The 27196-nt window shown below is 46.2% G+C and overlaps 1 protein-coding gene across 1 annotated transcript in view; it reads right to left on the bottom strand.

The window, feature by feature from the left end:
* Nucleotides 1-2174: 2174 nt before the first annotated feature.
* The window catches only part of LOC124005899 (dihydropyrimidinase-like), a 44753-nt gene continuing 19731 nt past the window's right edge, over nucleotides 2175-27196 (bottom strand). Inside the window, exons 4-9 of the mRNA XM_046315541.1 lie at nucleotides 24899-25088; nucleotides 24549-24705; nucleotides 23964-24105; nucleotides 23198-23340; nucleotides 2619-2826; nucleotides 2175-2445 (exon numbers count right to left, since the gene is read on the bottom strand). Of these exons, the coding sequence (XP_046171497.1) occupies nucleotides 2386-2445; nucleotides 2619-2826; nucleotides 23198-23340; nucleotides 23964-24105; nucleotides 24549-24705; nucleotides 24899-25088 (900 nt within the window). The 3' untranslated portion in view covers nucleotides 2175-2385. The remainder of the gene's footprint in view (nucleotides 2446-2618; nucleotides 2827-23197; nucleotides 23341-23963; nucleotides 24106-24548; nucleotides 24706-24898; nucleotides 25089-27196) is intronic.

The following is a 27196-nucleotide window of genomic DNA, read 5'->3' as shown; positions in this document are numbered from 1 at the left end:
GAACTGTCACGCCCTGGTCTTAGTATTTTGTGTTTTCTTTATTATTTTGGTCAGGCCAGGGTGTGACATGGGTTTATTATGTGGTGTGTTTTGTCTTGGGGTTTTAGTAGGTATTGGGATTGTGGCTTAGTAGGGTTATCTAGTAAAGTCGATGGTTGCCTGAAGTGGTTCTCAATCAGAGGCCGGTTGATTATCGTTGTCTCTGATTGGGAACCATATTTAGGCAGCCATATTCTTTGAGTGTTTGTGGGTGATTGTTCCCGTCTCTGTGTTAGTTTGCACCAGCTAGGCTGTTAGGTTTTCGCGTTACGTTTATTGTTTTTGTATTGTTCGTTTTTTTTCCATCGTCATTAAACATGTATCAAGAATACCACGCTGCATTTTGGTCCGCCACTCCTTCACCGCAAGAAAACCGTAACAAGAACCTTAGCAGGCCAAACACAGCAATCCCAAATCAATATAAAAAAGAACATAGACAACACACCCAACTCACGCCCTGACCATACTAAAACAAAGACATAATAAAATAACTTAAGGTCAGAAAGTGACACGCAGACTAAGGATATTTACCCTTACCTTTTCTCTTCAAGTGTATTAGTATAAAATAATATAATTTAAAAAAAATTGGGGAGCACAGTATATGAATTATTTATTTTTGCTCATCTTTATCAAGAGCTTCAATAATGTCAGACCCCACTGTATATGAAGATAAAGGATCCTGTGAAAAATGTTGCCTAATACCACAATTGTATGTGGTATTAATGTCATTGCTCAATTGTGCCAGGCAGGTCAACTCAGTAAAGTGCAGGTCAACTCAGTAAAGTGCAGTGTAAGTGTTTGAAAGAAAATGTATACTATTTTAACCCAGGTCTGTTACTGAGAGAAGGCACAGTGAAAGAGAAGGCAGAGTGAAAGAGAAGGCAGAGTGAAAGAGAAGGCACAGTGAAAGAGAAGGCACAGTGAAGGAGAAGGCAGAGTGAAAGAGAAGGCAGAGTGAAGGAGAAGGCAGAGTGAAGGAGAAGGCACAGTGAAAGAGAAGGCACAGTGAAAGAGAAGGCAGAGTGAAGGAGAAGGCACAGTGAAGGAGAAGGCAGAGTGAAGGAGAAGGCACAGTGAAGGAGAAGGCACAGTGAAGGAGAAGGCAGAGTGAAGGAGAAGGCACAGTGAAGGAGAAGGCAGAGTGAAGGAGAAGGCACAGTGAAGGAGAAGGCAGAGTGAAGGAGAAGGCACAGTGAAGGAGAAGGCACAGTGAAGGAGAAGGCAGAGTGAAGGAGAAGGCACAGTGAAGGAGAAGGCAGAGTGAAGGAGAAGGCACAGTGAAAGAGAAGGCAGAGTGAAGGAGAAGGCACAGTGAAAGAGAAGGCACAGTGAAAGAGAAGGCAGAGTGAAGGAGAAGGCAGAGTGAAGGAGAAGGCACAGTGAAGGAGAAGGCAGAGTGAAGGAGAAGGCACAGTGAAGGAGAAGGCAGAGTGAAGGAGAAGGCAGAGTGAAGGAGAAGGCACAGTGAAGGAGAAGGCAGAGTGAAGGAGAAGGCACAGTGAAGGAGAAGGCAGAGTGAAGGAGAAGGCACAGTGAAGGAGAAGGCAGAGTGAAGGAGAAGGCACAGTGAAGGAGAAGGCAGAGTGAAGGAGAAGGCAGAGTGAAGGAGAAGGCACAGTGAAGGAGAAGGCACAGTGAAAGAGAAGGCAGAGTGAAGGAGAAGGCACAGAGATGAGTGGGCCGACTGTGACTCACACACTGCTGCCACTGACCCGTAGCGTTCCCTCTGATAAACTCACATTATGTCTGCAGAGCCCCAGCGGCTCAGTACCACGCCAGCATGTCAGCATGCCCAGTAGGAGACAATCCCAATGTGTAATGTGATGCTGTGTGACAACAACACTGGGCCTTTTCTACAAAGGCCAGGATGCAATCCCAGGCACGTTGCAGCACTGCTCGCTGAACTACCGACAATTTTCCCCCAGAGTTTGTGAAGCTCATGTTCATGGTAAACGCTATGGATATCAGCTCATGTGGAAATGGGCTTTCAATGTGAAACACTGTGCGCTTCATAGTTTAACACGGAAGTAAGGGTAGACTCTCATCCAATGTCCAACATGCCAGATACAAACACACAGTGACAGTAACAAAGACATATTGTTGGAAGTTAAGTGTTTAAATCATCATCACCATCATCAAATATAACTATGCAAGTGTTTATTTCACATAGTAATAACATAATACATGTTATGCAATTGTATAAATTGTACAAAATAGTTTGGCAACATAATATCATCAGCATCAAAACATTGACTGGCATCTGCATTCAAACAAACATACATTTTATCTTGGTCCAGCATGTAGATCCTGAGCTAAACAGTCTCTTTCATGATGAGATCCATTCCTTTATATGGTGATGATTTCACCATCATAAGGCTTCCTGATTACAGGACTAGGTTGTCCCACCTGGAAAACAAACAAACAGCTTTTTAAAAACCACAGTTAATAACACAGGTATAACGACAACACTTGTGTTATTGGGCCTTATAAATACATGAATAGCACATTATAGATGTAGTCATGGAACATTATCAAACCTTATAATAAAGCGATATGTCACAAGACATATCGAGACAGACCTGTTCCCTCTGGTTGACTCGTTTGTAGATGAACTCTGCGTAGGGCTGTCTGGGGACAAAGCGGCCCTGTCCTGGCTGGGTCTTCAGCTGACCTCTCTCATAGACCACCTTCCCTCTGGAGATGGTCACCACAGGAACACCGTGGCATTCCATGCCCTCAAAGATGTTGTAATCCACAGCCTGGTGGTGCGTAGCTGCAGAGATCTTCCTAAACACACACACAAACACGCAGATGCAAACCTACTTGGTCAGATACTGTGTTGAATGAGGACATTACCGGTTAAAATATGTATATACAGTTGAAGTCGTACGTTTACATACGCCAAATACATTTAAACGCAGTTTTTCACAATTCCTGACATTTAATCCTAGTAATAATTCCCTGTTTTAGGTCAGTTAGGATCACCACTTTATTTTAAGAATGTGAAATATCAGAATATTAGTAGAGAGAATGATTTATTTCAGCTTTGATTTCTTTCATCACATTCCCAGTGGGTCAGAAGTCACATACACTCAATTAGTATTTGGTAGCATTGCCTTTAAATTGTTTAACTTGGGTCAAACCATTTTCACAGTTGGGATGGTGTTCTTTGGCTTGCAAGCCTCCCCCTTCTTCCTTGCTGAGTAGCCTTTCAGGTTATGTCGATATAGGACTCGTTTTACTGTGGATATAGATACTTTTGTACCTGTTTCCTCCAGCATCTTCACAAGGTCCTTTGCTTTTGTTCTGGGATTTGATTTGCACTTTTCACACCAAAGTACGTTCATCTCTAGGAGACAGAACGCATCTCCTTTCTGAGCGGTATGACGGCTGCGTGGTCCCATGGTGTTTATACTTGCGTACTATTGTTTGTACAGATGAACATGGTACCTTCAGGCATTTGGAAATTGCACCCAAGGATGAACCGGACTTGTAGAGGTCTACCATTTGTTTTCTGAGGTCTTGGCTGATTTCTTTTGATTTTCCCATGATGTCAATCAAAGAGTTACTGGGTTTGAAGGTAGGCCTTGAAATACATCCACAGGTACACCTCCAATTGACTCAAATGATGTCAATTAGCCTATTAGCCTATTAGACTTACAAATTGGTGCATTCACCTTATGACATCCAGTGGAACAGCCACTTTACAATAGTGCATCTAAATCTTTTAAGGGGGGGGGGGTGAGAAGTATTACTTTATCCTATCCTAGGTATTCCTTAAAGAGGCTGGGTTTCAGGTGTCTCCGGAAGGTGGTGATTGACTCCGCTGTCCTGGCGTCGGGAGGGGATTTGTTCCACCATTGGGGGGCCAGAGCAGCGAACAGTTTTGACTGGGCTGAGCGGGAACTGTACTTCCTCAGTGGTAGGGATGCGAGCAGGCCAGAGGTGGATGAACGCAGTGCCCTTGTTTGGGTGTAGGGCCTGATCAGAGCCTGGAGGTACTGAGGTGCCGTTCCCCTCACAGCTCCATAGGCAAGCACCATGGTCTTGTAGCGGATGCGAGCTTCAACTGGAAGCCAGTGGAGAGAGCGGAGGAGCGGGGTGACGTGAGAGAACTTGGGAAGGTTGAACACCAGACGGGCTGCGGCGTTCTGGATGAGTTGAAGGGGTTTAATGGCACAGGCAGGGAGCCCAGCCAACAGCGAGTTGCAGTAATCCAGACGGGAGATGACAAGTGCCTGGATTAGGACCTGCGCTGCTTCCTGTGTGAGGCAGAAAAAAAAAGAAAAAAAAAAGCCATGACATAATTTTCTGGAATTTTCCAAGCTGTTTAAAGGCACAATCAACTTAGTGTATGTAAACTTCTGACCCACTGGAATTGTGATACAGTGAGTTATAAGTGAAATAATCTGTCTGTAAACAATTGCTGGAAAAATTACTTGCACAAAGTAGATGTCCTATCCGACTTGCCAAAACTATAGTTTGTTAACAAGAGTTTTGTGGAGTGGTTGAAAAACGAGTTTTAATGACTCCAACCTAAGTGTATGTAAACTTCCGACTTGAATATATATATATATAGGCCTTCCTATAGCTTTTGACTGACCCGGTGAAAGCTATGATCTGTTATTGATGTCACTTGTTAAATCCACTTCAATCAGTGTAGATGAAGGGGAGGAGACAGATTAAAGAAGGATTTTTGCTATTTGGGATGCAGACCTACTGTATCTTCGTTGTCCATAACTGAGTCTTGCCTCCGGACTCTGGTGTTTTTAAGCCGTATTTAGGCCAAATAATTACGTAGTTTCACAGATGAATTCATAGTTACAAAAATGTAACACGAAGAGCTACAAAGCCTCAATCCCACTATAGGACTAGAACACAGTGGTAGCACACATATTGTACAACAAACAATGCTACTATATTGTACAGCAATATGTAATTGTATACTATAGGATTACTATACAACCGCTAGTCTCTTATCACAGCCCTAACATTAAAATGTTCAAATACATAATCCAGTAGCTGATTTTAGTTCTGGGTGCTGAGAATTGACAACCTCACAAGCCTGGGACACTAAAATTGATCTGAAATAGAATTGGACATGATATCGTCATCAAGGCTAAGAGGGGAGGTAGAGACTAGATATCTTCCTTATTCAGAGCTACATGCATTAGTAATATTCACAAGGTCTGTCTGAGCTGAGCTGAGCTGAGCTGAGCAACACTTACAAGAGCCTCATCTCACATTATCATGAAATTAATTGACAGGAAAATGGCACTGGGGTTCATCCCCCTTCATATCCCTTCTTCAGCTCACATCAACACTTTGTGATTTGCCTTGAGGGACCTGGCCCAGATTCCATAGGAAAGAGAGCAGTCTTGTTACTGCTGGGTTATGTAAGCCTGTTATGACTGTTGCTAGCTCCTTGCCTTGCATGCACACATACGCTAGCCTAGTTTACTGCTTAGTAGAGATATGTACGGTGTGTATGTGTGTGTGTGTGTGTGTTTGGGGGGAGGGGGTAAACACGTGCACAACAGGGACATATTGTATCTCTGTCTGTTGAGATTGGGGAGTGTAGTTCCACATCTGCGGCCTCATATAGATTACAAATGTTCGTTTTTTTCTTACTCTAGGAATGACACTTATGCAACCATTCCCTTTGGCCTAAACAAGACCATATATTTGACTTAAAATAACTATTTAAATCTAAACATTCAGGTATTTTGTATTGTTTTGAAGACAATCTCAACATAAAAAAATTACTATGTCCTATCTGGATATTACTATCAAACATCAGTGCTTACATAAGCATGTTGAATTGCTCACTGGGATTATTCATAACCCCACTATTTAATTTCCCAAAACATTAAACATATGCCCAAACGGATTCAGTGCAAAAAGAGACCAAATGGTGCAAATCTTCCTTTTTAAATGATCTTAATTTGAACGATGCAGATGACGCAGCAGTGATGTCACTGTGAATTGTGGGCATGGTCTCAGGTGCTGTATGTTTGTAACGCTCGTCGAAATGGGTAGACCAAGGCGCAGCGGGATTTGGGTTCATCATATTTTATTTAAATGTGAACCAGCAACAAAACAATAAAGAGAAATAGGGAACCATACCAGGCCAACATAGAAATACTAAAACTAGAACACCCCCCAGTCACACCCTGACCTACTCCACCATAGACAATAAAGGCTTTCTATGGTCAGGACGTAACAGTACCCCCCCCCAAAGGGGGCCGCAAAACCTGAAACCAAAAGGGAGGGTTGGGGGGGGTTTCTAGTGCGGTGGCGGCTCTGGTGCGGGACAAAAAACCCTCTCATCCCGTGGATCCTCCAGCATCGGAGGCGGCTCAGGTGCGGGACGAAGAACCCGCTCATTCCGTGAATGGACCCCAGCCATGGACCCGGGCTGGACACTGTGCCTGCACTGGGCACCACCGTAGAAGAATACTCTGACCTAGGAGCTGGACTGGATGCAATGCTTAGACTGGGAATCGGCGCAGGAGAAGGCTCTGGCCATGGAGCTGGAGGTTCCGGACTGTGGACCGTCGTTGGAGGTTCCGGACTGTGGACCGTCGTTGGAGGTTCCGGACTGTGGACCGTCGTTGGAGGTTCCGGACTGTGGACCGTCGTTGGAGGTTCCGGACTGTGGACCGTCTCAGGAGGTTCCGGACTGTGGACCGTCTCAGGAGGTTCCGGACTGTGGACCGTCTCAGGAGGTTCCGGACTGTGGACCGTCTCAGGAGGTTCCGGACTGTGGACCGTCTCAGGAGGTTCCGGACTGTGGACCGTCTCAGGAGGTTCCGGACTGTGGACCGTCTCAGGAGGTTCTGGACTGTGGACTGTCGTTGGAGGTTCCGGAACGGGTACTGTTGCCAGAAGCTCTAGACTGGGAACAGTCGCCGGAAGCTCTGGACTGGGAACAGTCGCCGGAAGCTCTGGACTGGGAACAGTCGCCGGAAACTCTGGACTGGGAACTGTCGCCGGAAGCTCTGGACTGGGAACTGGCGCCGGAAGCTCTGGACTGTTGAGGCGCACTGGAGGCCTGATGCATGGGATCGGTACAGGTGGCACCGGGCTGATGACACGCACCTCAGGGCGAGTGTGGGGAGGAGGTGCAGGACGTACTGGACTGTGGAGGTGCACTGGAGGTCTAGAGCGTAGAGCTGGCACGACCCATCCTGGCTGGATGCTCACTTTAGCCTGGCAAGTGTGGGGCGCCGGCACAGGACGCACTGGGCTGTGAAGGCGCACTGGCGACACAGTGCGTATCACCGGATAACATGGTGTCTGAATGGTCAAACGCTCCTCAAAGCGAGTGCAGGGAATTGGCTCTGGTCTGGACCCTGGCTCCGCCAACCACCCCGTGTGCCACCCCAAAAAACATATTTTGGGGCTGCCTCTCGTGCTTGCGTCGCAGTTGCGAACCCCAGAGTCGGCGTTGATGCTCCCTTGCTGCTTCCGTCTGCTCTCATGGAAGGCGATCCTTTCCGAACATGATTTCTTCCCACGTCCAGGATCCTTTACCGTCCAAAATATCCTCCCATGTACATGATGTCTGCTCCTCCTGGCCACGCTGCTTGGTCCGTTTGTGATGGGATATTCTGTAACTCTCGTCGAAATGGGTAGACCAAGGCGCAGCATGATTTAGGTTAATCATGTTTTATTTAAATGTGAACCAGCAAAAAAACAATAAAGAGAAACAAACAAATGAACGTACAGCCTTGTAGGGCTCAAAAGCAACAATACAAAAACAAGATCCCACAAACAACAGGTGGGATAAGGCTACCTAAATATGATCCCCAATCAGAGACAACAATAGCTGCCTCTGATTGGGAACCATACCAGACCGACACAGAAATAAAAAAAACTAGACTACACGTAAAAATTATAAACTAGAACACCCTCCAGTCACGCCCTGACCTACTCCACCATAGAAAATAAAGGACTTGAATATGTTGGACCTACTGAATGAAAGAGTCACTTCCTTCACCTTCTATTGTGTCCAGGCTGTAACATAGTTATATTCAGGCTGTCCCATAGTTAGTTATATCCAGGCTGTCCCATAGTTATATCCAGGCTGTACCATAGTTAGTTATATCCAGGCTGTCCCATAGTTATATACAGGCTGTACCATAGTTATATCCAGGCTGTCCCATAGTTAGTTATATCCAGGCTGTACCATAGTTATATCCAGGCTGTCCCATAGTTATATCCAGGCTGTCCCATAGTTATATACAGGCTGTCCCATAGTTATATACAGGCTGTCCCATAGTTATATCCAGGCTGTCCCATAGTTATATCCAGGCTGTCCCATAGTTATATCCAGGCTGTCCCATAGTTATATCCAGGCTGTCCCATAGTTATATCCAGGCTGTCCCATAGTTATATCCAGGCTGTACCATAGTTAGTTATATCTAGGCTGTACCATAGTTATATCCAGGCTGTATCATAGTTAGTTATATCCAGGCTGTACCATAGTTAGTTATATCCAGGCTGTACCATAGTTAGTTATATCCAGGCTGTACCATAGTTATATCCAGGCTGTACCATAGTTATATCCAGGCTGTACCATAGTTATATCCAGGCTGTCCCTGTCATGTTTGTCATTTATTATCATGTCTTGTCCCTGTGCTCCCCATTCTATTCGTTTCCCTCTGCTGGTCTTATTAGGTTCTTTCCCTCTTTCTATCCCTCTCTCTCCCCCTCCCTCTCTCACTCTCTCGCTCTCTCTTCTCTCTATCGTTCCGTTCCTGCTCCCAGCTGTTCCTATTCCCCTAATCAATCATTTAGTCTTCCCACACCTGTTCCCGATCCTTTCCCCTGATTAGAGTCCCTATTTCTTCCTTTGTGTTCCGTTCCTGTCCTGTCGGTTCCTTGTTTAGAATTCACCGTGCTGTGATTGTGTATCGCCCTGTCGTGTCGTGTTTTCCTCAGATGCTGCGTGGTGAGCAGGTGTCTGAGTCTGTCTGGTTCAAGTGCCTTCCCGAGGCAACCTGCTGTTCACCTGCTGTTCAAGATCGAGTCTCCAGTTTGTCCTCGTCATTTCGAGTGAAAGTTGTTTTTTTGTTTGTATTTACTTTACTGGATTAAAGACTCTGTTTTCGCCAAGTCGCTTTTGGGTCCTCTTTCACCTGCATGACAGAAGGAACCGACCAAGGAATGGACCCAGCGACTTCAGACGCTCGTTACACTGCCGTCGAGATCCAAGGAGCCATGCTCGGCAGACACGAGCAGGAATTGTCTGCTGCTCGCCATGCCGTGGAGAACCTGGCCGCTCAGGTTTCCGACCTCTCTGGACAGTTCCAGAGTCTACGTCTCGTGCCACCTGTTACTTCCTGGCCTGCCGAGCCTCCAGAACCTAGGGTTAATAACCCACCTTGCTACTCCGGGCAGCCCACTGAGTGCCGCTCCTTTCTCACGCAGTGTGAGATTGTGTTCTCTCTCCAACCCAACACATACTCTAGAGAGAGAGCTCGGGTTGCTTACGTCATTTCACTCCTTACTGGCCGGGCTCGAGAATGGGGCACAGCTATCTGGGAGGCAAGGGCTGATTGCTCTAACAAGTTCCAGAACTTTAAAGAGGAGATGATTCGGGTTTTTGACCGTTCAGTTTTTGGTAGGGAGGCTTCTAGGGCCCTGGCTTCCTTATGCCAAGGTGAACGGTCCATAACGGATTATTCTATTGAGTTTCGCACTCTTGCTGCCTCTAGTGAGTGGAACGAGCCGGCGCTGCTCGCTCGTTTTCTGGAGGGACTCCACGCAGTGGTTAAGGATGAGATTCTCTCCCGGGAGGTTCCTTCAGATGTGGACTCTTTGATTGCTCTCGCCATCCGCATAGAACGACGGGTAGATCTTCGTCACCGGGCTCGTGGAAGAGAGCTCGCATCAACGGTGTTTCCCTGCTCCGCATCGCAACCATCTCCCTCCTCTGGCTTTGAGACTGAGCCCATGCAGCTGGGAGGGATTCGCATCTCGACTAAGGAGAGGGAACGGAGGATCACCAACCGCCTGTGCCTCTATTGCGGAGTTGCTGGACATTTTGTTAATTCATGTCCAGTAAAGCCAGAGCTCATCTGTAAGCGGAGGGCTACAGGTGAGCGCAACTACTCAAGTCTCTCCATCAAAATCCTGTACTACTTTGTCGGTCCATCTACGCTGGACCGGTTCGGGTGCTACATGTAGTGCCTTGATAGACTCTGGGGCTGAGGGTTGTTTCATGGACGAAGCATGGGTTCGGAAACATGACATTCCTTTCAGAGAGTTAGAGAAGCCTACGCCCATGTTCGCCTTAGATGGTAGTCATCTTCCCAGTATCAGATTTGAGACACTACCTTTAACCCTCACAGTATCTGGTAACCACAGTGAGACTATTTCTTTTTGATTTTCCGTTCACCGTTTACACCTGTTGTTTTGGGTCATCCCTGGCTAGTATGTCATAATCCTTCTATTAATTGGTCTAGTAATTCTATCCTATCCTGGAACGTTTCTTGTCATGTGAAGTGTTTAATGTCTGCCATCCCTCCCGTTTCTTCTGTCCCTACTTCTCAGGAGGAACCTGGCGATTTGACAGGAGTGCCGGAGGAATATCATGATCTGCGCACGGTCTTCAGTCGGTCCCGAGCCAACTCCCTTCCTCCTCACCGGTCGTATGATTGTAGTATTGATCTCCTTCCGGGGACCACTCCTCCTCGGAGTAGACTATACTCTCTGTCGGCTCCCGAACGTAAGGCTCTCGAGGATTATTTGTCTGTGTCTCTTGACGCCGGTACCATAGTGCCTTCTTCCTCTCCGGCCGGGGCGGGGTTCTTTTTGTTAAGAAGAAGGACGGTACTCTGCGCCCCTGCGTGGATTATCGAGGGCTGAATGACATAACGGTTAAGAATCGTTATCCGCTTCCCCTTATGTCATCAGCCTTCGAGATTCTGCAGGGAGCCAGGTGCTTTACTAAGTTGGACCTTCGTAACGCTTACCATCTCGTGCGCATCAGAGAGGGGGACGAGTGGAAAACGGCGTTTAACACTCCGTTAGGGCATTTTGAGTACCGGGTTCTGCCGTTCGGTCTCGCCAATGCGCCAGCTGTTTTTCAGGCATTAGTTAATGATGTTCTGAGAGACATGCTGAACATCTTTGTTTTTGTCTATCTTGACGATATCCTGATTTTTTCTCCGTCACTCGAGATTCATGTTCAGCACGTTCGACGTGTTCTACAGCGCCTTTTAGAGAATTGTCTCTACGTAAAGGCTGAGAAGTGCTCTTTTCATGTCTCCTCCGTTACTTTTCTCGGTTCCGTTATTTCCGCTGAAGGCATTCAGATGGATTCCGCTAAGGTCCAAGCTGTCAGTGATTGGCCCGTTCCAAGGTCACGTGTCGAGTTGCAGCGCTTTTTAGGTTTCGCTAATTTCTATCGGCGTTTCATTCGTAATTTCGGTCAAGTTGCTGCCCTCTCACAGCTCTTACTTCTGTCAAGACGTGTTTTAAGTGGTCCGGTTCCGCCCAGGGAGCTTTTGATCTTCTAAAAGAACGTTTTACGTCCGCTCCTATCCTCGTTACTCCTGACGTCACTAGACAATTCATTGTCGAGGTTGACGCTTCAGAGGTAGGCGTGGGAGCCATTCTATCCCAGCGCTTCCAGTCTGACGATAAGGTTCATCCTTGCGCTTATTTTTCTCATCGCCTGTCGCCATCTGAGCGCAACTATGATGTGGGTAACCGTGAACTGCTCGCCATCCGCTTAGCCCTAGGCGAATGGCGACAGTGGTTGGAGGGGGCGACCGTTCCTTTTGTCGTTTGGACAGACCATAAGAACCTTGAGTACATCCGTTCTGCCAAACGACTTAATGCCCGTCAAGCTCGTTGGGCGTTGTTTTTCGCTCGTTTCGAGTTTGTGATTTCTTACCGTCCGGGTAGCAAGAACACCAAGCCTGATGCCTTATCCCGTCTGTTTAGTTCTTCTGTGGCTTCTACTGATCCCGAGGGGATTCTTCCTTATGGGCGTGTTGTCGGGTTAACAGTCTGGGGAATTGAAAGACAGGTTAAGCAAGCACTCACGCACACTGCGTCGCCGCGCGCTTGTCCTAGTAACCTCCTTTTCGTTCCTGTTTCCACTCGTCTGGCTGTTCTTCAGTGGGCTCACTCTGCCAAGTTAGCTGGTCATCCCGGTGTTCGAGGCACTCTTGCGTCTATTCGCCAGCGCTTTTGGTGGCCGACTCAGGAGCGTGACACGCGCCGTTTCGTGGCTGCTTGTTCGGACTGCGCGCAGACTAAGTCGGGTAACTCTCCTCCTGCCGGTCGTCTCAGACCGCTCCCCATTCCTTCTCGACCATGGTCTCACATCGCCTTAGACTTCATTACCGGTCTGCCTTTGTCTGCGGGGAAGACTGTGATTCTTACGGTTGTCGATAGGTTCTCTAAGGCGGCACATTTCATTCCCCTCGCTAAACTTCCTTCCGCTAAGGAGACGGCACAAATCATTATTGAGAATGTATTCAGAATTCATGGCCTCCCGTTAGACGCCGTTTCAGACAGAGGCCCGCAATTCACGTCACAGTTTTGGAGGGAGTTCTGTCGTTTGATTGGTGCGTCCGTCAGTCTCTCTTCCGGGTTTCATCCCCAGGCTAACGGTCAAGCAGAGAGGGCCAATCAGACGATTGGTCGCATACTACGCAGCCTTTCTTTCAGAAACCCTGCGTCTTGGGCAGAACAGCTCCCCTGGGCAGAATACGCTCACAATTCGCTTCCTTCGTCTGCTACCGGGTTATCTCCGTTTCAGAGTAGTCTGGGTTACCAGCCTCCTCTGTTCTCATCCCAGCTTGCCGAGTCCAGCGTTCCCTCCGCTCAAGCGTTTGTCCAACGTTGTGAGCGCACCTGGGAGGAGGGTGAGGTCTGCACTTTGCCGTTACAGGGCACAGACTGTGAGAGCCGCCAATAAACGCAGGATTAAGAGTCCAAGGTATTGTTGCGGCCAGAGAGTGTGGCTTTCCACTCGCAACCTTCCTCTTACGACAGCTTCTCGTAAGTTGACTCCGCGGTTCATTGGTCCGTTCCGTGTCTCCCAGGTCGTCAATCCTGTCGCTGTGCGACTGCTTCTTCCGCGACATCTTCGTCGCGTCCATCCTGTCTTCCATGTCTCCTGTGTTAAGCCCTTTCTTCGCACCCCGTTCGTCTTCCCTCCCCCTCCCGTCCTTGTCGAGAGCGCACCTATTTACAAGGTACATAAGATCATGGACATGCGTTCTCGGGGACGGGGTCACCAATACTTAGTGGATTGGGAGGGTTACGGTCCTGAGGAGAGGAGTTGGGTTCCGTCTCGGGACGTGCTGGACCGTTCACTCATTGATGATTTCCTCCGTTGCCGCCAGGATTCCTCCTCGAGTGCGCCAGGAGGCGCTCGGTGAGTGGGGGGTACTGTCATGTTTGTCATTTATTATCATGTCTTGTCCCTGTGCTCCCCATTCTATTCGTTTCCCTCTGCTGGTCTTATTAGGTTCTTTCCCTCTTTCTATCCCTCTCTCTCCCCCTCCCTCTCTCACTCTCTCGCTCTCTCTTCTCTCTATCGTTCCGTTCCTGCTCCCAGCTGTTCCTATTCCCCTAATCAATCATTTAGTCTTCCCACACCTGTTCCCGATCCTTTCCCCTGATTAGAGTCCCTATTTCTTCCTTTGTGTTCCGTTCCTGTCCTGTCGGTTCCTTGTTTAGAATTCACCGTGCTGTGATTGTGTATCGCCCTGTCGTGTCGTGTTTTCCTCAGATGCTGCGTGGTGAGCAGGTGTCTGAGTCTGTCTGGTTCAAGTGCCTTCCCGAGGCAACCTGCTGTTCACCTGCTGTTCAAGATCGAGTCTCCAGTTTGTCCTCGTCATTTCGAGTGAAAGTTGTTTTTTTTGTTTGTATTTACTTTACTGGATTAAAGACTCTGTTTTCGCCAAGTCGCTTTTGGGTCCTCTTTCACCTGCATGACAGTCCCATAGTTAGTTATATCCAGGCTGTACCATAGTTAGTTATATCCAGGATGTACCATAGTTAGTTATATCCAGGCTGTACCATAGTTAGTTATATCCAGGCTGTACCATAGTTAGTTATATCCAGGCTGTACCATAGTTAGTTAAATCCAGGCTGTACCATAGTTATATCCAGGCTGTATCATAGTTATGTATATCCAGGCTGTACCATAGTTAGTTATATCCAGGCTGTACCATAGTTAGTTATATCCAGGCTGTACCATAGTTAGTTATATCCAGGCTGTACCATAGTTATATCCAGGCTGTACCATAGTTATATCCAGGCTGTATCATAGTTAGTTATATCCAGGCTGTACCATAGTTATATCCAGGCTGTACCATAGTTAGTTATATCCAGGCTGTACCATAGTTATAGCCATGCTGTACCATAGTTAGTTATATCCAGGCAGTACCATAGTTATATTCAGGCTGTATCATAGTTAGTTATATCCAGGCTGTACCATAGTTATATCCAGGCTGTACCATAGTTATATCCAGGCTGTCCCATAGTTAGTTATATCCAGGCTGTCCCATAGTTAGTTATATCCAGGCTGTACCATAGTTAGTTATATCCAGTCTGTCCCATAGTTATATCCAGGCTGTTCCATAGTTATATCCAGGCTGTCCCATAGTTATATCCAGGCTGTACCATAGTTAGTTATATCCAGGCTGTACCATAGTTAGTTATATCCAGGCTGTACCATAGTTAGTTATATCCAGGCTGTCCCATAGTTATATCCAGGCTGTACCATAGTTATATCCAGGCTGTACCATAGTTATATCCAGGCTGTACCATAGTTATATCCAGGCTGTACCATAGTTATATCCAGCCTGTACCATAGTTATATCCAGGCTGTCCCATAGTTAGTTATATCCAGGCTGTACCATAGTTATATCCAGGCTGTACCATAGTTAGTTATATCCAGGCTGTACCATAGTTAGTTATGTGGTCCTTCTGTAGCTCAGTTGGTAGAGCATGGCGCTTGCAACGCCAGGGTAGTGGGTTCGATCCCCGGGACCACCCATACGTAGAATGTATGCACACATGACTGTAAGTCACTTTGGATAAAAGCGTCTGCTAAATGGCATATATTATTATTATTATTATTATATATTATCCAGGCTGTACCATAGTTAGTTATATCCAGGCTGTACCATAGTTATATCCAGGCTGTACCATAGTTATATCCAGGCTGTACCATAGCTAATTATATCCAGGCTGTACCATAGTTAGTTATATCCAGGCTGTCCCATAGTTAGTTATATCCAGGCTGTACCATAGTTATATCCAGGCTGTACCATAGTTAGTTATATCCAGGCTGTACCATAGTTAGTTATATCCAGGCTGTACCATAGTTAGTTATATCCAGGCTGTACCATAGTTATATCCAGGCTGTACCATAGTTAGTTATATCCAGGCTGTACCATAGTTAGTTATATCCAGGCTGTATCATAGTTAGTTATATCCAGGCTGTACCATAGCTAGTTATATCCAGGCTGTACCATAGTTAGTTATATCCAGGCTGTACCATAGCTAGTTATATCCAGGCTGTACCATAGTTATATCCAGGCTGTACCATAGCTAGTTATATCCAGGCTGTACCATAGCTAGTTATATCCAGGCTGTATCATAGTTATATCCAGGCTGTACCATAGTTATATCCAGGCTGTACCATAGTTAGTTATATCCAGGCTGTGCCATAATTAGTTATATCCAGGCTGTACCATAGTTAGTTATATCCAGGCTGTACCATAGTTAGTTATATCCAGGCAGTACCATACTTAGTTATATCCAGACTGTCCCATACTTAGTTATATCCAGGCTGTGCCATGCTTAGTTATATCCAAGCTGTCCCATAGTTAGTTATATCCAAGCTGTCCCATAGTTAGTTATATCCAGGCTGTCCCATAGTTAGTTATATCCAAGCTGTCCCATAGTTAGTTATATCCAGGCTGTACCATACTTAGTTATATCCAGGCTGTACCATACTTAGTTATATCCAGGCTGTCCCATAGTTAGTTATATCCAAGCTGTCCCATAGTTAGTTATATCCAGGCTGTTCCATAGTTATATCCAGGCTGTCCCATAGTTAGTTATATCCAGTCTGTCCCATAGTTAGTTATATCCAGGCTGTCCCATAGTTAGTTATATCCAGGCTGTCCCATAGTTAGTTATATCCAGGCTGTCCCATAGTTAGTTATATCCAGGCTGTCCCATAGTTAGTTATATCCAGGCTGTCCCATAGTTAGTAATATCCAGGCTGTCCCATAGTTAGTTATATCCAGGCTGTCCCATAGTTAGTTATATCCAAGCTGTCCCATAGTTAGTTATATCCAGGCTGTACCATACTTAGTTATATCCAGGCTGTTCCATAGTTATATCCAGGCTTTACCATAGTTAGTTATATCCAAGCTGTCCCATAGTTAGTTATATCCAAGCTGTCCCATAGTTAGTTATATCCAAGCTGTCCCATAGTTAGTTATATCCAAGCTGTCCCATAGTTAGTTATATCCAAGCTGTCCCATAGTTAGTTATATCCAAGCTGTCCCATAGTTAGTTATATCCAGGCTGTACCATACTTAGTTATATCCAGGCTGTTCCATAGTTATATCCAGGCTTTACCATAGTTAGTTATATCCAAGCTGTCCCATAGTTAGTTATATCCAAGCTGTCCCATAGTTAGTTATATCCCGGCTGTTCCATAGTTATATCCAGGCTGTTCCATACTTATATCCAGGCTGTACCATAGTTAGTTATATCCAAGCTGTCCCATAGTTAGTTATATCCAAGCTGTCCCATAGTTAGTTATATCCAAGCTGTCCCATAGTTAGTTATATCCAAGCTGTCCCATAGTTAGTTATATCCAGGCTGTTCCATACTTATATCCAGGCTTTACCATAGTTAGTTATATCCAGGCTGTTCCATACTTATATCCAGGCTTTACCATAGTTAGTTATATCCAAGCTGTCCCATAGTTAGTTATATCCAGGCTGTTCCATACTTATATCCAGGCTTTACCATAGTTAGTTATATCCAAGCTGTCCCATAGTTAGTTATATCCAAGCTGTCCCATAGTTAGTTATATCCAGGCTGTTCCATAGTTATATCCAGGCTGTTCCATACTTATATCCAGGCTGTACCATAGTTAGTTATATCCAGGCTGTACCATAGTTAGTTATATCCAAGCTGTCCCATAGTTAGTTATATCCAAGCTGTCCCATAGTTAGCTAGTTATATCCATAGCTAGTTAACATGAACCTATTTTCATATTTAGCCAAATGTTTTTCACCCTGAAAACAGGCTTTGTGGGAAGCTCGATTTGTCTGCACAATCTGCAGTGTACCATAGTCAGTTATGTCCAGTCTGTAGTACTACCATAGTTAGTTATGTCCAGGCTGTAGTACTACCATAGTTAGTTATATCCAGGCTGTAGTACTACCATAGTTAGTTATGTCCAGGCTGTAGTACTACCATAGTTAGTTATATCCAGGCTGTAGTAATACCATAGTTAGTTCTATCCAGGCTGTAGTACTACCATAGTTAGTTCTATCCAGGCTGTAGTACTACCATAGTTAGTTATATCCAGGCTGTAGTACTACCATAGGTAGTTATATCCAGGCTGTAGTACTACCATAGCTAGATATATACAGGCTGTAGTACTACCATAGTTAGTTATATCCAGGCTGTAGTAATACCATAGTTAGTTATATCCAGGCTGTAGTACTACCATAGTTAGTTCTATCCAGGCTGTAGTACTACCATAGTTAGTTATATCCAGGCTGTAGTACTACCATAGGTAGTTATATCCAGGCTGTAGTACTACCATAGCTAGATATATCCAGGCTGTAGTTGTCATGTTTGTCATTTATTATCATGTCTTGTCCCTGTGCTCCCCATTCTATTCGTTTCCCTCTGCTGGTCTTATTAGGTTCTTTCCCTCTTTCTATCCCTCTCTCTCCCCCTCCCTCTCTCACTCTCTCGCTCTCTCTTCTCTCTATCGTTCCGTTCCTGCTCCCAGCTGTTCCTATTCCCCTAATCATCATTTAGTCTTCCCACACCTGTTCCCGATCCTTTCCCCTGATTGGAGTCCCTATTTATTCCTTTGTGTTCCGTTCCTGTCCCGTCGGTTCCTTGTTTAGAATTCACCGTGCTGTGATTGTGTATCGCCCTGTCCTGTCGTGTTTTTGCTGTGATTGTGTATCGCCCTGTCCTGTCGTGTTTTTTGCCTTCATCAGATGCTGCGTGTGAGCAGGTGTCTCTGTCAACTACGGCCTGCGCCTACCCGAAGCGACCTGCAGTCTGTGGCCGCTTCTCCTGTTATTCCCCTCTACAGACTAGAGGATTTCTGTTATTCCCTGTTTGGACTTGAATAAACTCTGTTTCTGTTAAGTCGCTTTTGGGTCCTCTTTCACCTGCATGACAGAAGGAACCGACCAAGGAATGGACCCAGCGACTTCAGACGCTCGTTACACTGCCGTCATGATCCAAGGAGCCATGCTCGGCAGACACGAGCAGGAATTGTCTGCTGCTCGCCATGCCGTGGAGAACCTGGCCGCTCAGGTTTCCGACCTCTCTGGACAGTTCCAGAGTCTACGTCTCGTGCCACCTGTTACTTCCTGGCCTGCCGAGCCTCCAGAACCTAGGGTTAATAACCCACCTTGCTACTCCGGGCAGCCCACTGAGTGCCGCTCCTTTCTCACGCAGTGTGAGATTGTGTTCTCTCTCCAACCCAACACATACTCTAGAGAGAGAGCTCGGGTTGCTTACGTCATTTCACTCCTTACTGGCCGGGCTCGAGAATGGGGCACAGCTATCTGGGAGGCAAGGGCTGATTGCTCTAACAAGTTCCAGAACTTTAAAGAGGAGATGATTCGGGTTTTTGACCGTTCAGTTTTTGGTAGGGAGGCTTCTAGGGCCCTGGCTTCCTTATGCCAAGGTGAACGGTCCATAACGGATTATTCTATTGAGTTTCGCACTCTTGCTGCCTCTAGTGAGTGGAACGAGCCGGCGCTGCTCGCTCGTTTTCTGGAGGGACTCCACGCAGTGGTTAAGGATGAGATTCTCTCCCGGGAGGTTCCTTCAGATGTGGACTCTTTGATTGCTCTCGCCATCCGCATAGAACGACGGGTAGATCTTCGTCACCGGGCTCGTGGAAGAGAGCTCGCATCAACGGTGTTTCCCTGCTCCGCATCGCAACCATCTCCCTCCTCTGGCTTTGAGACTGAGCCCATGCAGCTGGGAGGGATTCGCATCTCGACTAAGGAGAGGGAACGGAGGATCACCAACCGCCTGTGCCTCTATTGCGGAGTTGCTGGACATTTTGTTAATTCATGTCCAGTAAGAGGCCAGAGCCCATCAGTAAGCGGAGGGCTACTGGTGAGCGCTACTACTCAGGTCTCTTCATCTAGATCTTGTACTACTATGTCGGTCCATCTACGCTGGACCGGTTCGGGTGCTACATGCAGTGCCTTGATTGACTCTGGGGCTGAGGGTTGTTTCATGGACGAAGCATGGGTTCGGAAACATAAACATTCCTTTCAGACCGTTAGACAAGCCTACGCCCATGTTTGCCTTAGATGGTAGTCATCTTCCCAGTATCAAATTTGAGACACTACCTTTAACTCTCACAGTATCTGGTAACCACAGTGAGACTATTTCTTTTTCGATTTTCCGTTCACCGTTTACACCTGTTGTTTTGGGTCATCCCTGGCTAGTATGTCATAATCCTTCTATTAATTGGTCTAGTAATTCTATCCTATCCTGGAACGTTTCTTGTCATGTGAAGTGTTTAATGTCTGCCATCCCTCCCGTTTCTTCTGTCCCTACTTCTCAGGAGGAACCTGGCGATTTGACAGGAGTGCCGGAGGAATATCATGATCTGCGCACGGTCTTCAGTCGGTCCCGAGCCAACTCCCTTCCTCCTCACCGGTCGTATGATTGTAGTATTGATCTCCTTCCGGGGACCACTCCTCCTCGAGGTAGACTATACTCTCTGTCGGCTCCCGAACGTAAGGCTCTCGAGGATTATTTGTCTGTGTCTCTTGACGCCGGTACCATAGTGCCTTCTTCTTCTCCGGCCGGGGCGGGGTTCTTTTTGTTAAGAAGAAGGACGGTACTCTGCGCCCCTGCGTGGATTATCGAGGGCTGAATGACATAACGGTTAAGAATCGTTATCCGCTTCCCCTTATGTCATCAGCCTTCGAGATTCTGCAGGGAGCCAGGTGCTTTACTAAGTTGGACCTTCGTAACGCTTACCATCTCGTGCGCATCAGAGAGGGGGACGAGTGGAAAACGGCGTTTAACACTCCGTTAGGGCATTTTGAGTACCGGGTTCTGCCGTTCGGTCTCGCCAATGCGCCAGCTGTTTTTCAGGCATTAGTTAATGATGTTCTGAGAGACATGCTGAACATCTTTGTTTTTGTCTATCTTGACGATATCCTGATTTTTTTCTCCGTCACTCGAGATTCATGTTCAGCACGTTCGACGTGTTCTACAGCGCCTTTTAGAGAATTGTCTCTACGTAAAGGCTGAGAAGTGCTCTTTTCATGTCTCCTCCGTTACTTTTCTCGGTTCCGTTATTTCCGCTGAAGGCATTCAGATGGATTCCGCTAAGGTCCAAGCTGTCAGTGATTGGCCCGTTCCAAGGTCACGTGTCGAGTTGCAGCGCTTTTTAGGTTTCGCTAATTTCTATCGGCGTTTCATTCGTAATTTCGGTCAAGTTGCTGCCCCTCTCACAGCTCTTACTTCTGTCAAGACGTGTTTTAAGTGGTCCGGTTCCGCCCAGGGAGCTTTTGATCTTCTAAAAGAACGTTTTACGTCCGCTCCTATCCTCGTTACTCCTGACGTCACTAGACAATTCATTGTCGAGGTTGACGCTTCAGAGGTAGGCGTGGGAGCCATTCTATCCCAGCGCTTCCAGTCTGACGATAAGGTTCATCCTTGCGCTTATTTTTCTCATCGCCTGTCGCCATCTGAGCGCAACTATGATGTGGGTAACCGTGAACTGCTCGCCATCCGCTTAGCCCTAGGCGAATGGCGACAGTGGTTGGAGGGGGCGACCGTTCCTTTTGTCGTTTGGACAGACCATAAGAACCTTGAGTACATCCGTTCTGCCAAACGACTTAATGCCCGTCAAGCTCGTTGGGCGTTGTTTTTCGCTCGTTTCGAGTTTGTGATTTCTTACCGTCCGGGTAGCAAGAACACCAAGCCTGATGCCTTATCCCGTCTGTTTAGTTCTTCTGTGGCTTCTACTGATCCCGAGGGGATTCTTCCTTATGGGCGTGTTGTCGGGTTAACAGTCTGGGGAATTGAAAGACAGGTTAAGCAAGCACTCACGCACACTGCGTCGCGCGCGCTTGTCCTAGTAACCTCCTTTTCGTTCCTGTTTCCACTCGTCTGGCTGTTCTTCAGTGGGCTCACTCTGCCAAGTTAGCTGGTCATCCCGGTGTTCGAGGCACTCTTGCGTCTATTCGCCAGCGCTTTTGGTGGCCGACTCAGGAGCGTGACACGCGCCGTTTCGTGGCTGCTTGTTCGGACTGCGCGCAGACTAAGTCGGGTAACTCTCCTCCTGCCGGTCGTCTCAGACCGCTCCCCATTCCTTCTCGACCATGGTCTCACATCGCCTTAGACTTCATTACCGGTCTGCCTTTGTCTGCGGGGAAGACTGTGAGAGCCGCCAATAAACGCAGGATTAAGAGTCCAAGGTATTGTTGCGGCCAGAGAGTGTGGCTTTCCACTCGCAACCTTCCTCTTACGACAGCTTCTCGTAAGTTGACTCCGCGGTTCATTGGTCCGTTCCGTGTCTCCCAGGTCGTCAATCCTGTCGCTGTGCGACTGCTTCTTCCGCGACATCTTCGTCGCGTCCATCCTGTCTTCCATGTCTCCTGTGTTAAGCCCTTTCTTCGCACCCCCGTTCGTCTTCCCTCCCCCCTCCCGTCCTTGTCGAGAGCGCACCTATTTACAAGGTACATAAGATCATGGACATGCGTTCTCGGGGACGGGGTCACCAATACTTAGTGGATTGGGAGGGTTACGGTCCTGAGGAGAGGAGTTGGGTTCCGTCTCGGGACGTGCTGGACCGTTCACTCATCGATGATTTCCTCCGTTGCCGCCAGGATTCCTCCTCGAGTGCGCCAGGAGGCGCTCGGTGAGTGGGGGGGTACTGTCATGTTTGTCATTTATTATCATGTCTTGTCCCTGTGCTCCCCATTCTATTCGTTTCCCTCTGCTGGTCTTATTAGGTTCTTTCCCTCTTTCTATCCCTCTCTCTCCCCCTCCCTCTCTCACTCTCTCGCTCTCTCTTCTCTCTATCGTTCCGTTCCTGCTCCCAGCTGTTCCTATTCCCCTAATCATCATTTAGTCTTCCCACACCTGTTCCCGATCCTTTCCCCTGATTGGAGTCCCTATTTATTCCTTTGTGTTCCGTTCCTGTCCCGTCGGTTCCTTGTTTAGAATTCACCGTGCTGTGATTGTGTATCGCCCTGTCCTGTCGTGTTTTTTGCCTTCATCAGATGCTGCGTGTGAGCAGGTGTCTCTGTCAACTACGGCCTGCGCCTACCCGAAGCGACCTGCAGTCTGTGGCCGCTTCTCCTGTTATTCCCCTCTACAGACTAGAGGATTTCTGTTATTCCCTGTTTGGACTTGAATAAACTCTGTTTCTGTTAAGTCGCTTTTGGGTCCTCTTTCACCTGCATGACAGTAGTACTACCATAGTTAGTTATATCCAGGCTGTAGTACTACCATAGGTAGTTATATCCAGGCTGTAGTACTACCATAGCTAGATATATCCAGGCTGTAGTACTACCATAGTTAGTTTTATCCAGGCTGTAGTACTACCATAGCTAGATATATCCAGGCTGTAGTACTACCATAGCTCGTTGTATTCAGGCTGTACCATAGCTAGTTAACATGAACCTATTTTCATATTTAGCCAAATGTTTTTCACCCTGAAAACAGGCTTTGTGGGAAGCTCGATTTGTCTGCACAATCTGCAGTGTACGACATCGTTAATAGTAGTGATGGAATGCTACTCGTTGGATAATATGCATACACAAAGATTTCAAATGTAGCATCATCGAAACAATTCATTATTTAGCTAAACATCAGTATTTCACTATGTGTTTAACGAGAACCGTCTTTATCCTTGTCTCACCTGGTTGCTTTAGGGTCCCATATGACCACATCAGCATCACATCCCTTAGCGATCTTTCCCTTCTGGGGGTAGAAGTTGAAGATTTTTGCTGCATTGCTGCTGGTGACAGCTACGAATCGATTCTCGTCCATTTTCCCGCTATGCTGCGGAAAGTAATTACACAAAATACTGAGTTTCAATATTCTGGATATGAATGACAAATTCCATATTTACCAAAGGTCAATGCTTAACGGTGCAGTAAGCGATTCAAAGTTTCACTCCAAATATCAAAACGTGTCATTTTTTGCCAGCGTTTTACAATGTTAATTTTTGCAATGGCCTCCCGGTCAACTGATCCTGAGAGAAGGGCAGAAAGAAGTAAAGGAGGAAGAAAGAAATGGAAAGAGAAGGACAGAAAGAAAACTAGCCTGCTGCTACATCCACTATGACAGTTTGGATTTATTCTGACTGATAAAAACCTCCTTGATGCACATAATAAATAGCATAACATTAAATTGTTATCTTCTCTTCTCACAGCAGAAATGTCACTTGTCACCTTTTAAGTCCTACAATAGAACTTAATCAACCGTCTAAAAATAGTACCACTCATTTTTTGTAGGACCTGTATCCTTGTCCTGGACAACAACAAAAACATCCCTTTCCGTGAAGAATCTCCATGAGTAAAGCTTTTTGGTGTAGGGCTATAGGCTTCATCTGTCCGGGAAACTGGCCTTTAGTGTGTATAATAAAGAATGATGTGATATGAAGAATGAGAGGCCTAACTGACAACGCCCTTCTCCCAAATGACAGACATCCTGTCCTCCACTCCGTTGACTCCATTGGGGATCTTTGTAAAGTCGTCTTTGCCCAGGGCTTTCTGACACACAGAGAATGTGCAGTTGTCTGTCCCAGTCACGCTGAGGTCATCACTGGAAGAATGAAACAGAAGCATCTACATCACTAAACGGTAAGGCAGCCATCTTTACTGCCTGTCATTCATTCTATTGCACCGACAATAAGCAGTTTCACTTCACTTTCCTTTGTTTTTCAAAGATTCCACTGTGTTTTCCACTGTTGATCACCTTCCCAGTTCCTGTGTTCCTGGCTGGTTGGTAACACTGTGTTACATGCACTCCACTCTGACATATATTATGAGATGTATGTTATAAACAGTCATGACTGTTGGGATCATATGCTGATAGCACTAGACATGACTGCTTATAACATCTGTTATGTCATTGTTATGACAGTGTTATGGAGCACTTTTGTGACAGAGGGTGCATGGAAGGTGTAATCTAATATGCTTTACTCAGTGAAAAGGGCAGAAGAGGGACAGTGAGAGCAGGTTGATATTGTATAAGGCTCCACATACTTTGCCAGTAGGTCCATAAGGTATCCCGGGGTGCTGGGGTCGGGCCTCAGAGGTGGGCCCATGACGAACTTGGCAGCGTGGGCCCAGTCTTTGTGCCAGCAGTGGGTGCCATCTGTACCCAGTCCTGCTGCTATGGGCTCTCCAAACACCACACGACCTGTTGTGGCAAAAACATCCCAAAAACATGCACACATAACACAGAACACCATCCATGTCATGTTGAGCCTCTCTCTCACTCTCGTTGTCTCTGTCTGTCTCTCTCTCTCTCTCATTCTCTCTCACTCTCTCTGTCTCTGTCATTCTTTCACACCTACAGTTCCTCCCAGCAGGCATTGTCAGGCCCCCCTCACCATTTCTGCGTGCGTTGGACACCACCTTAGCGGCAGACTTGCTCATGACGTGGACAACATAGAGCGGGCAGTTGACAGCGTGGGCGATGGTGATGGCTCTCTGGGTGGCTTCAGCCTCCACCTCCTCAGGACGACACAACTCATGACCCTCCGGACCTGTGATGCCCAGGGACAGCATCTTCTTAGCCCCCTGCCAAGTGAGAGAAGGTCAGTTTAAAAAATGCCCCCTAAATGGCAAATAAAATAAAAACTGCCTGTGTGACTCAGATAAACTTTAGTTTCAAAAGGTTATACAAGCATGAGCAGATTAGCCAAGAATATTACACCATGACGCACACAGGATTTCCTCAGCTAGTGTTGAGGGAGGAAGCTGACATGTTACATGCTTTTTGAAAACAGACAATGGTTTTATTACGAATACTACTCTATGGAAGTTTAGTTGCTAATCGTTTACATAAAAGTTATCTGTAAACTCACTCTAAACATGCTCACAATAAATGTATCTCCTGAATATTTTGTCACCACAAACAGACTACAGATTGGTCATCTGCTGCCCTCTACTGGTTATTCTGCAGACCTCACCTTGGAAAAGAAAGTTAACAATCCAGAGCTGGAACATTCCAACCTGAATCAAACGGAACTCAGTGTTGATCCTTGGACTTTTTGTGTAACTGATATTGTATTGAGGGAACACTGCTTTGAGTATCATTTCAGGTTAACACCAACCCACCTGTTCAGCTAAAACAGAGGACAGTTACTGTAATGAACCTTTCCCCCTCAGAATTGACAAGGAACAAACAAAATAAGAGTTAAGTAATAAGTCAAATAGTTCCCCCTTAGTTAATCATTTATTGTGCTCTTTGCTTCCACATTGCAGCAACATAAAAACATTCTCGGCAACATAACTTCATTTTCAAATGCGCGAAAGAATGAATGACAGAGGGGTAAAATGATCAATTATAAAATGATCAACAATGAAAGCTATGAACTGTAATTCCAGTGTCATGAGATTGCAAAACATGACACTGCAAAACAAGTTTGGTTTGGTTCCCGTACCTCATATGGACGAATGAAATGAGCTACTGTTCATGTGCCTTTATGTAGGCTATGACACGTAAATGGTACTCTTATACTCCTATATAAATGACATGACCAAATGACCGCCAATGATAAGGGTATGTTGGCTGTGTTCCAGGAAGCACCTTGATGACACACATAAGGTACATGAGATGAATGGGGGGGGGGCAGGATAGATAAAGATGAAGAAGACTTGTGTGTCTGTTTGCTGTGGGTTTTGTAATACCAGCATGTATGGTGAAACATCTTCATGTGTTATATGTTACTGTCAGACATTATGTGATTTGACATTCCATAGTTATGTTGGTGCTGCAATAGAATCAATGTGTGGGCACCTTATTTACCAACATGGGCAAAGAGTCTCAAAGACTCAAAGACACAACTAGACATCGATAGCTATCCACATCTGTGAAGATTTGAAAACAATGTTAACTAGTTCAAGCACATACTGTGCTGCATAGATAGATGAAAATATAGGTACTCTACTAATCGCAGAGGAAACATTTCTTACCAGTACCTTAGCCCACATTAGGTATTTCACACATTCATGGGACAAAGTATTTTATAACCAACGGTCAAATCTTACATCACCAAGAGTAGAACTTCATCATCTAGACTAGGATTGGATAGAGTTGGTTTTACATGGCTTGGATAGGGTTAGTTTTACATGGCTTTGAGAGGTAGTTTTACATGGCTTGGATAGGGTTAGTTTTACATGGCATGGATAGGGTTAGTTTTACATGGCTTGGATGAGGTTAGTTTTACATGGCTTTGATAGGGTTAGTTTTACATGGCTTGGATAGTGTCAGGACCCGGTTACGAACCCGGGTCTCCGGAGTGAGAAACAGTCACTAAACCAACTGAGCCACGAATAGTCAGCAGAACCCAGAAGATGAGGCAGACACAGCAGTACTTGAAAACATGTAACTCCACAACCTCAAAATGAATTCCAAAAGAACAAAGGCAATCCTCCAAGACAAAAAGGCAAATCCACAAGGTGGAAGGCACAGCACAAAAAGCCTCAAAAGATACTCAAAAACAAACAAACAAGAACAAAAAAACAGAACTCCACAAGAGAGTCCACCGGCATCAACAACAGCTCACAGAGTACTAGGGCTGGGTGCTAACATACAAACACAGAGCAAAGAACTGAGTAAAACAAAGGGTTTAAATACAATCAGGGGAAACGAGGCACAGGTGCAAATAATAATGGGGATCAAG

This window comes from Oncorhynchus gorbuscha, linkage group LG19 (genome assembly GCF_021184085.1).
Source record: "Oncorhynchus gorbuscha isolate QuinsamMale2020 ecotype Even-year linkage group LG19, OgorEven_v1.0, whole genome shotgun sequence".
In the NCBI taxonomy this organism is placed as follows: Eukaryota; Metazoa; Chordata; class Actinopteri; order Salmoniformes; family Salmonidae; genus Oncorhynchus; species Oncorhynchus gorbuscha.
The sequence above is the reverse complement of the archived record's forward strand: the minus strand, read 5'-3'. Positions and strand labels throughout refer to the sequence as shown.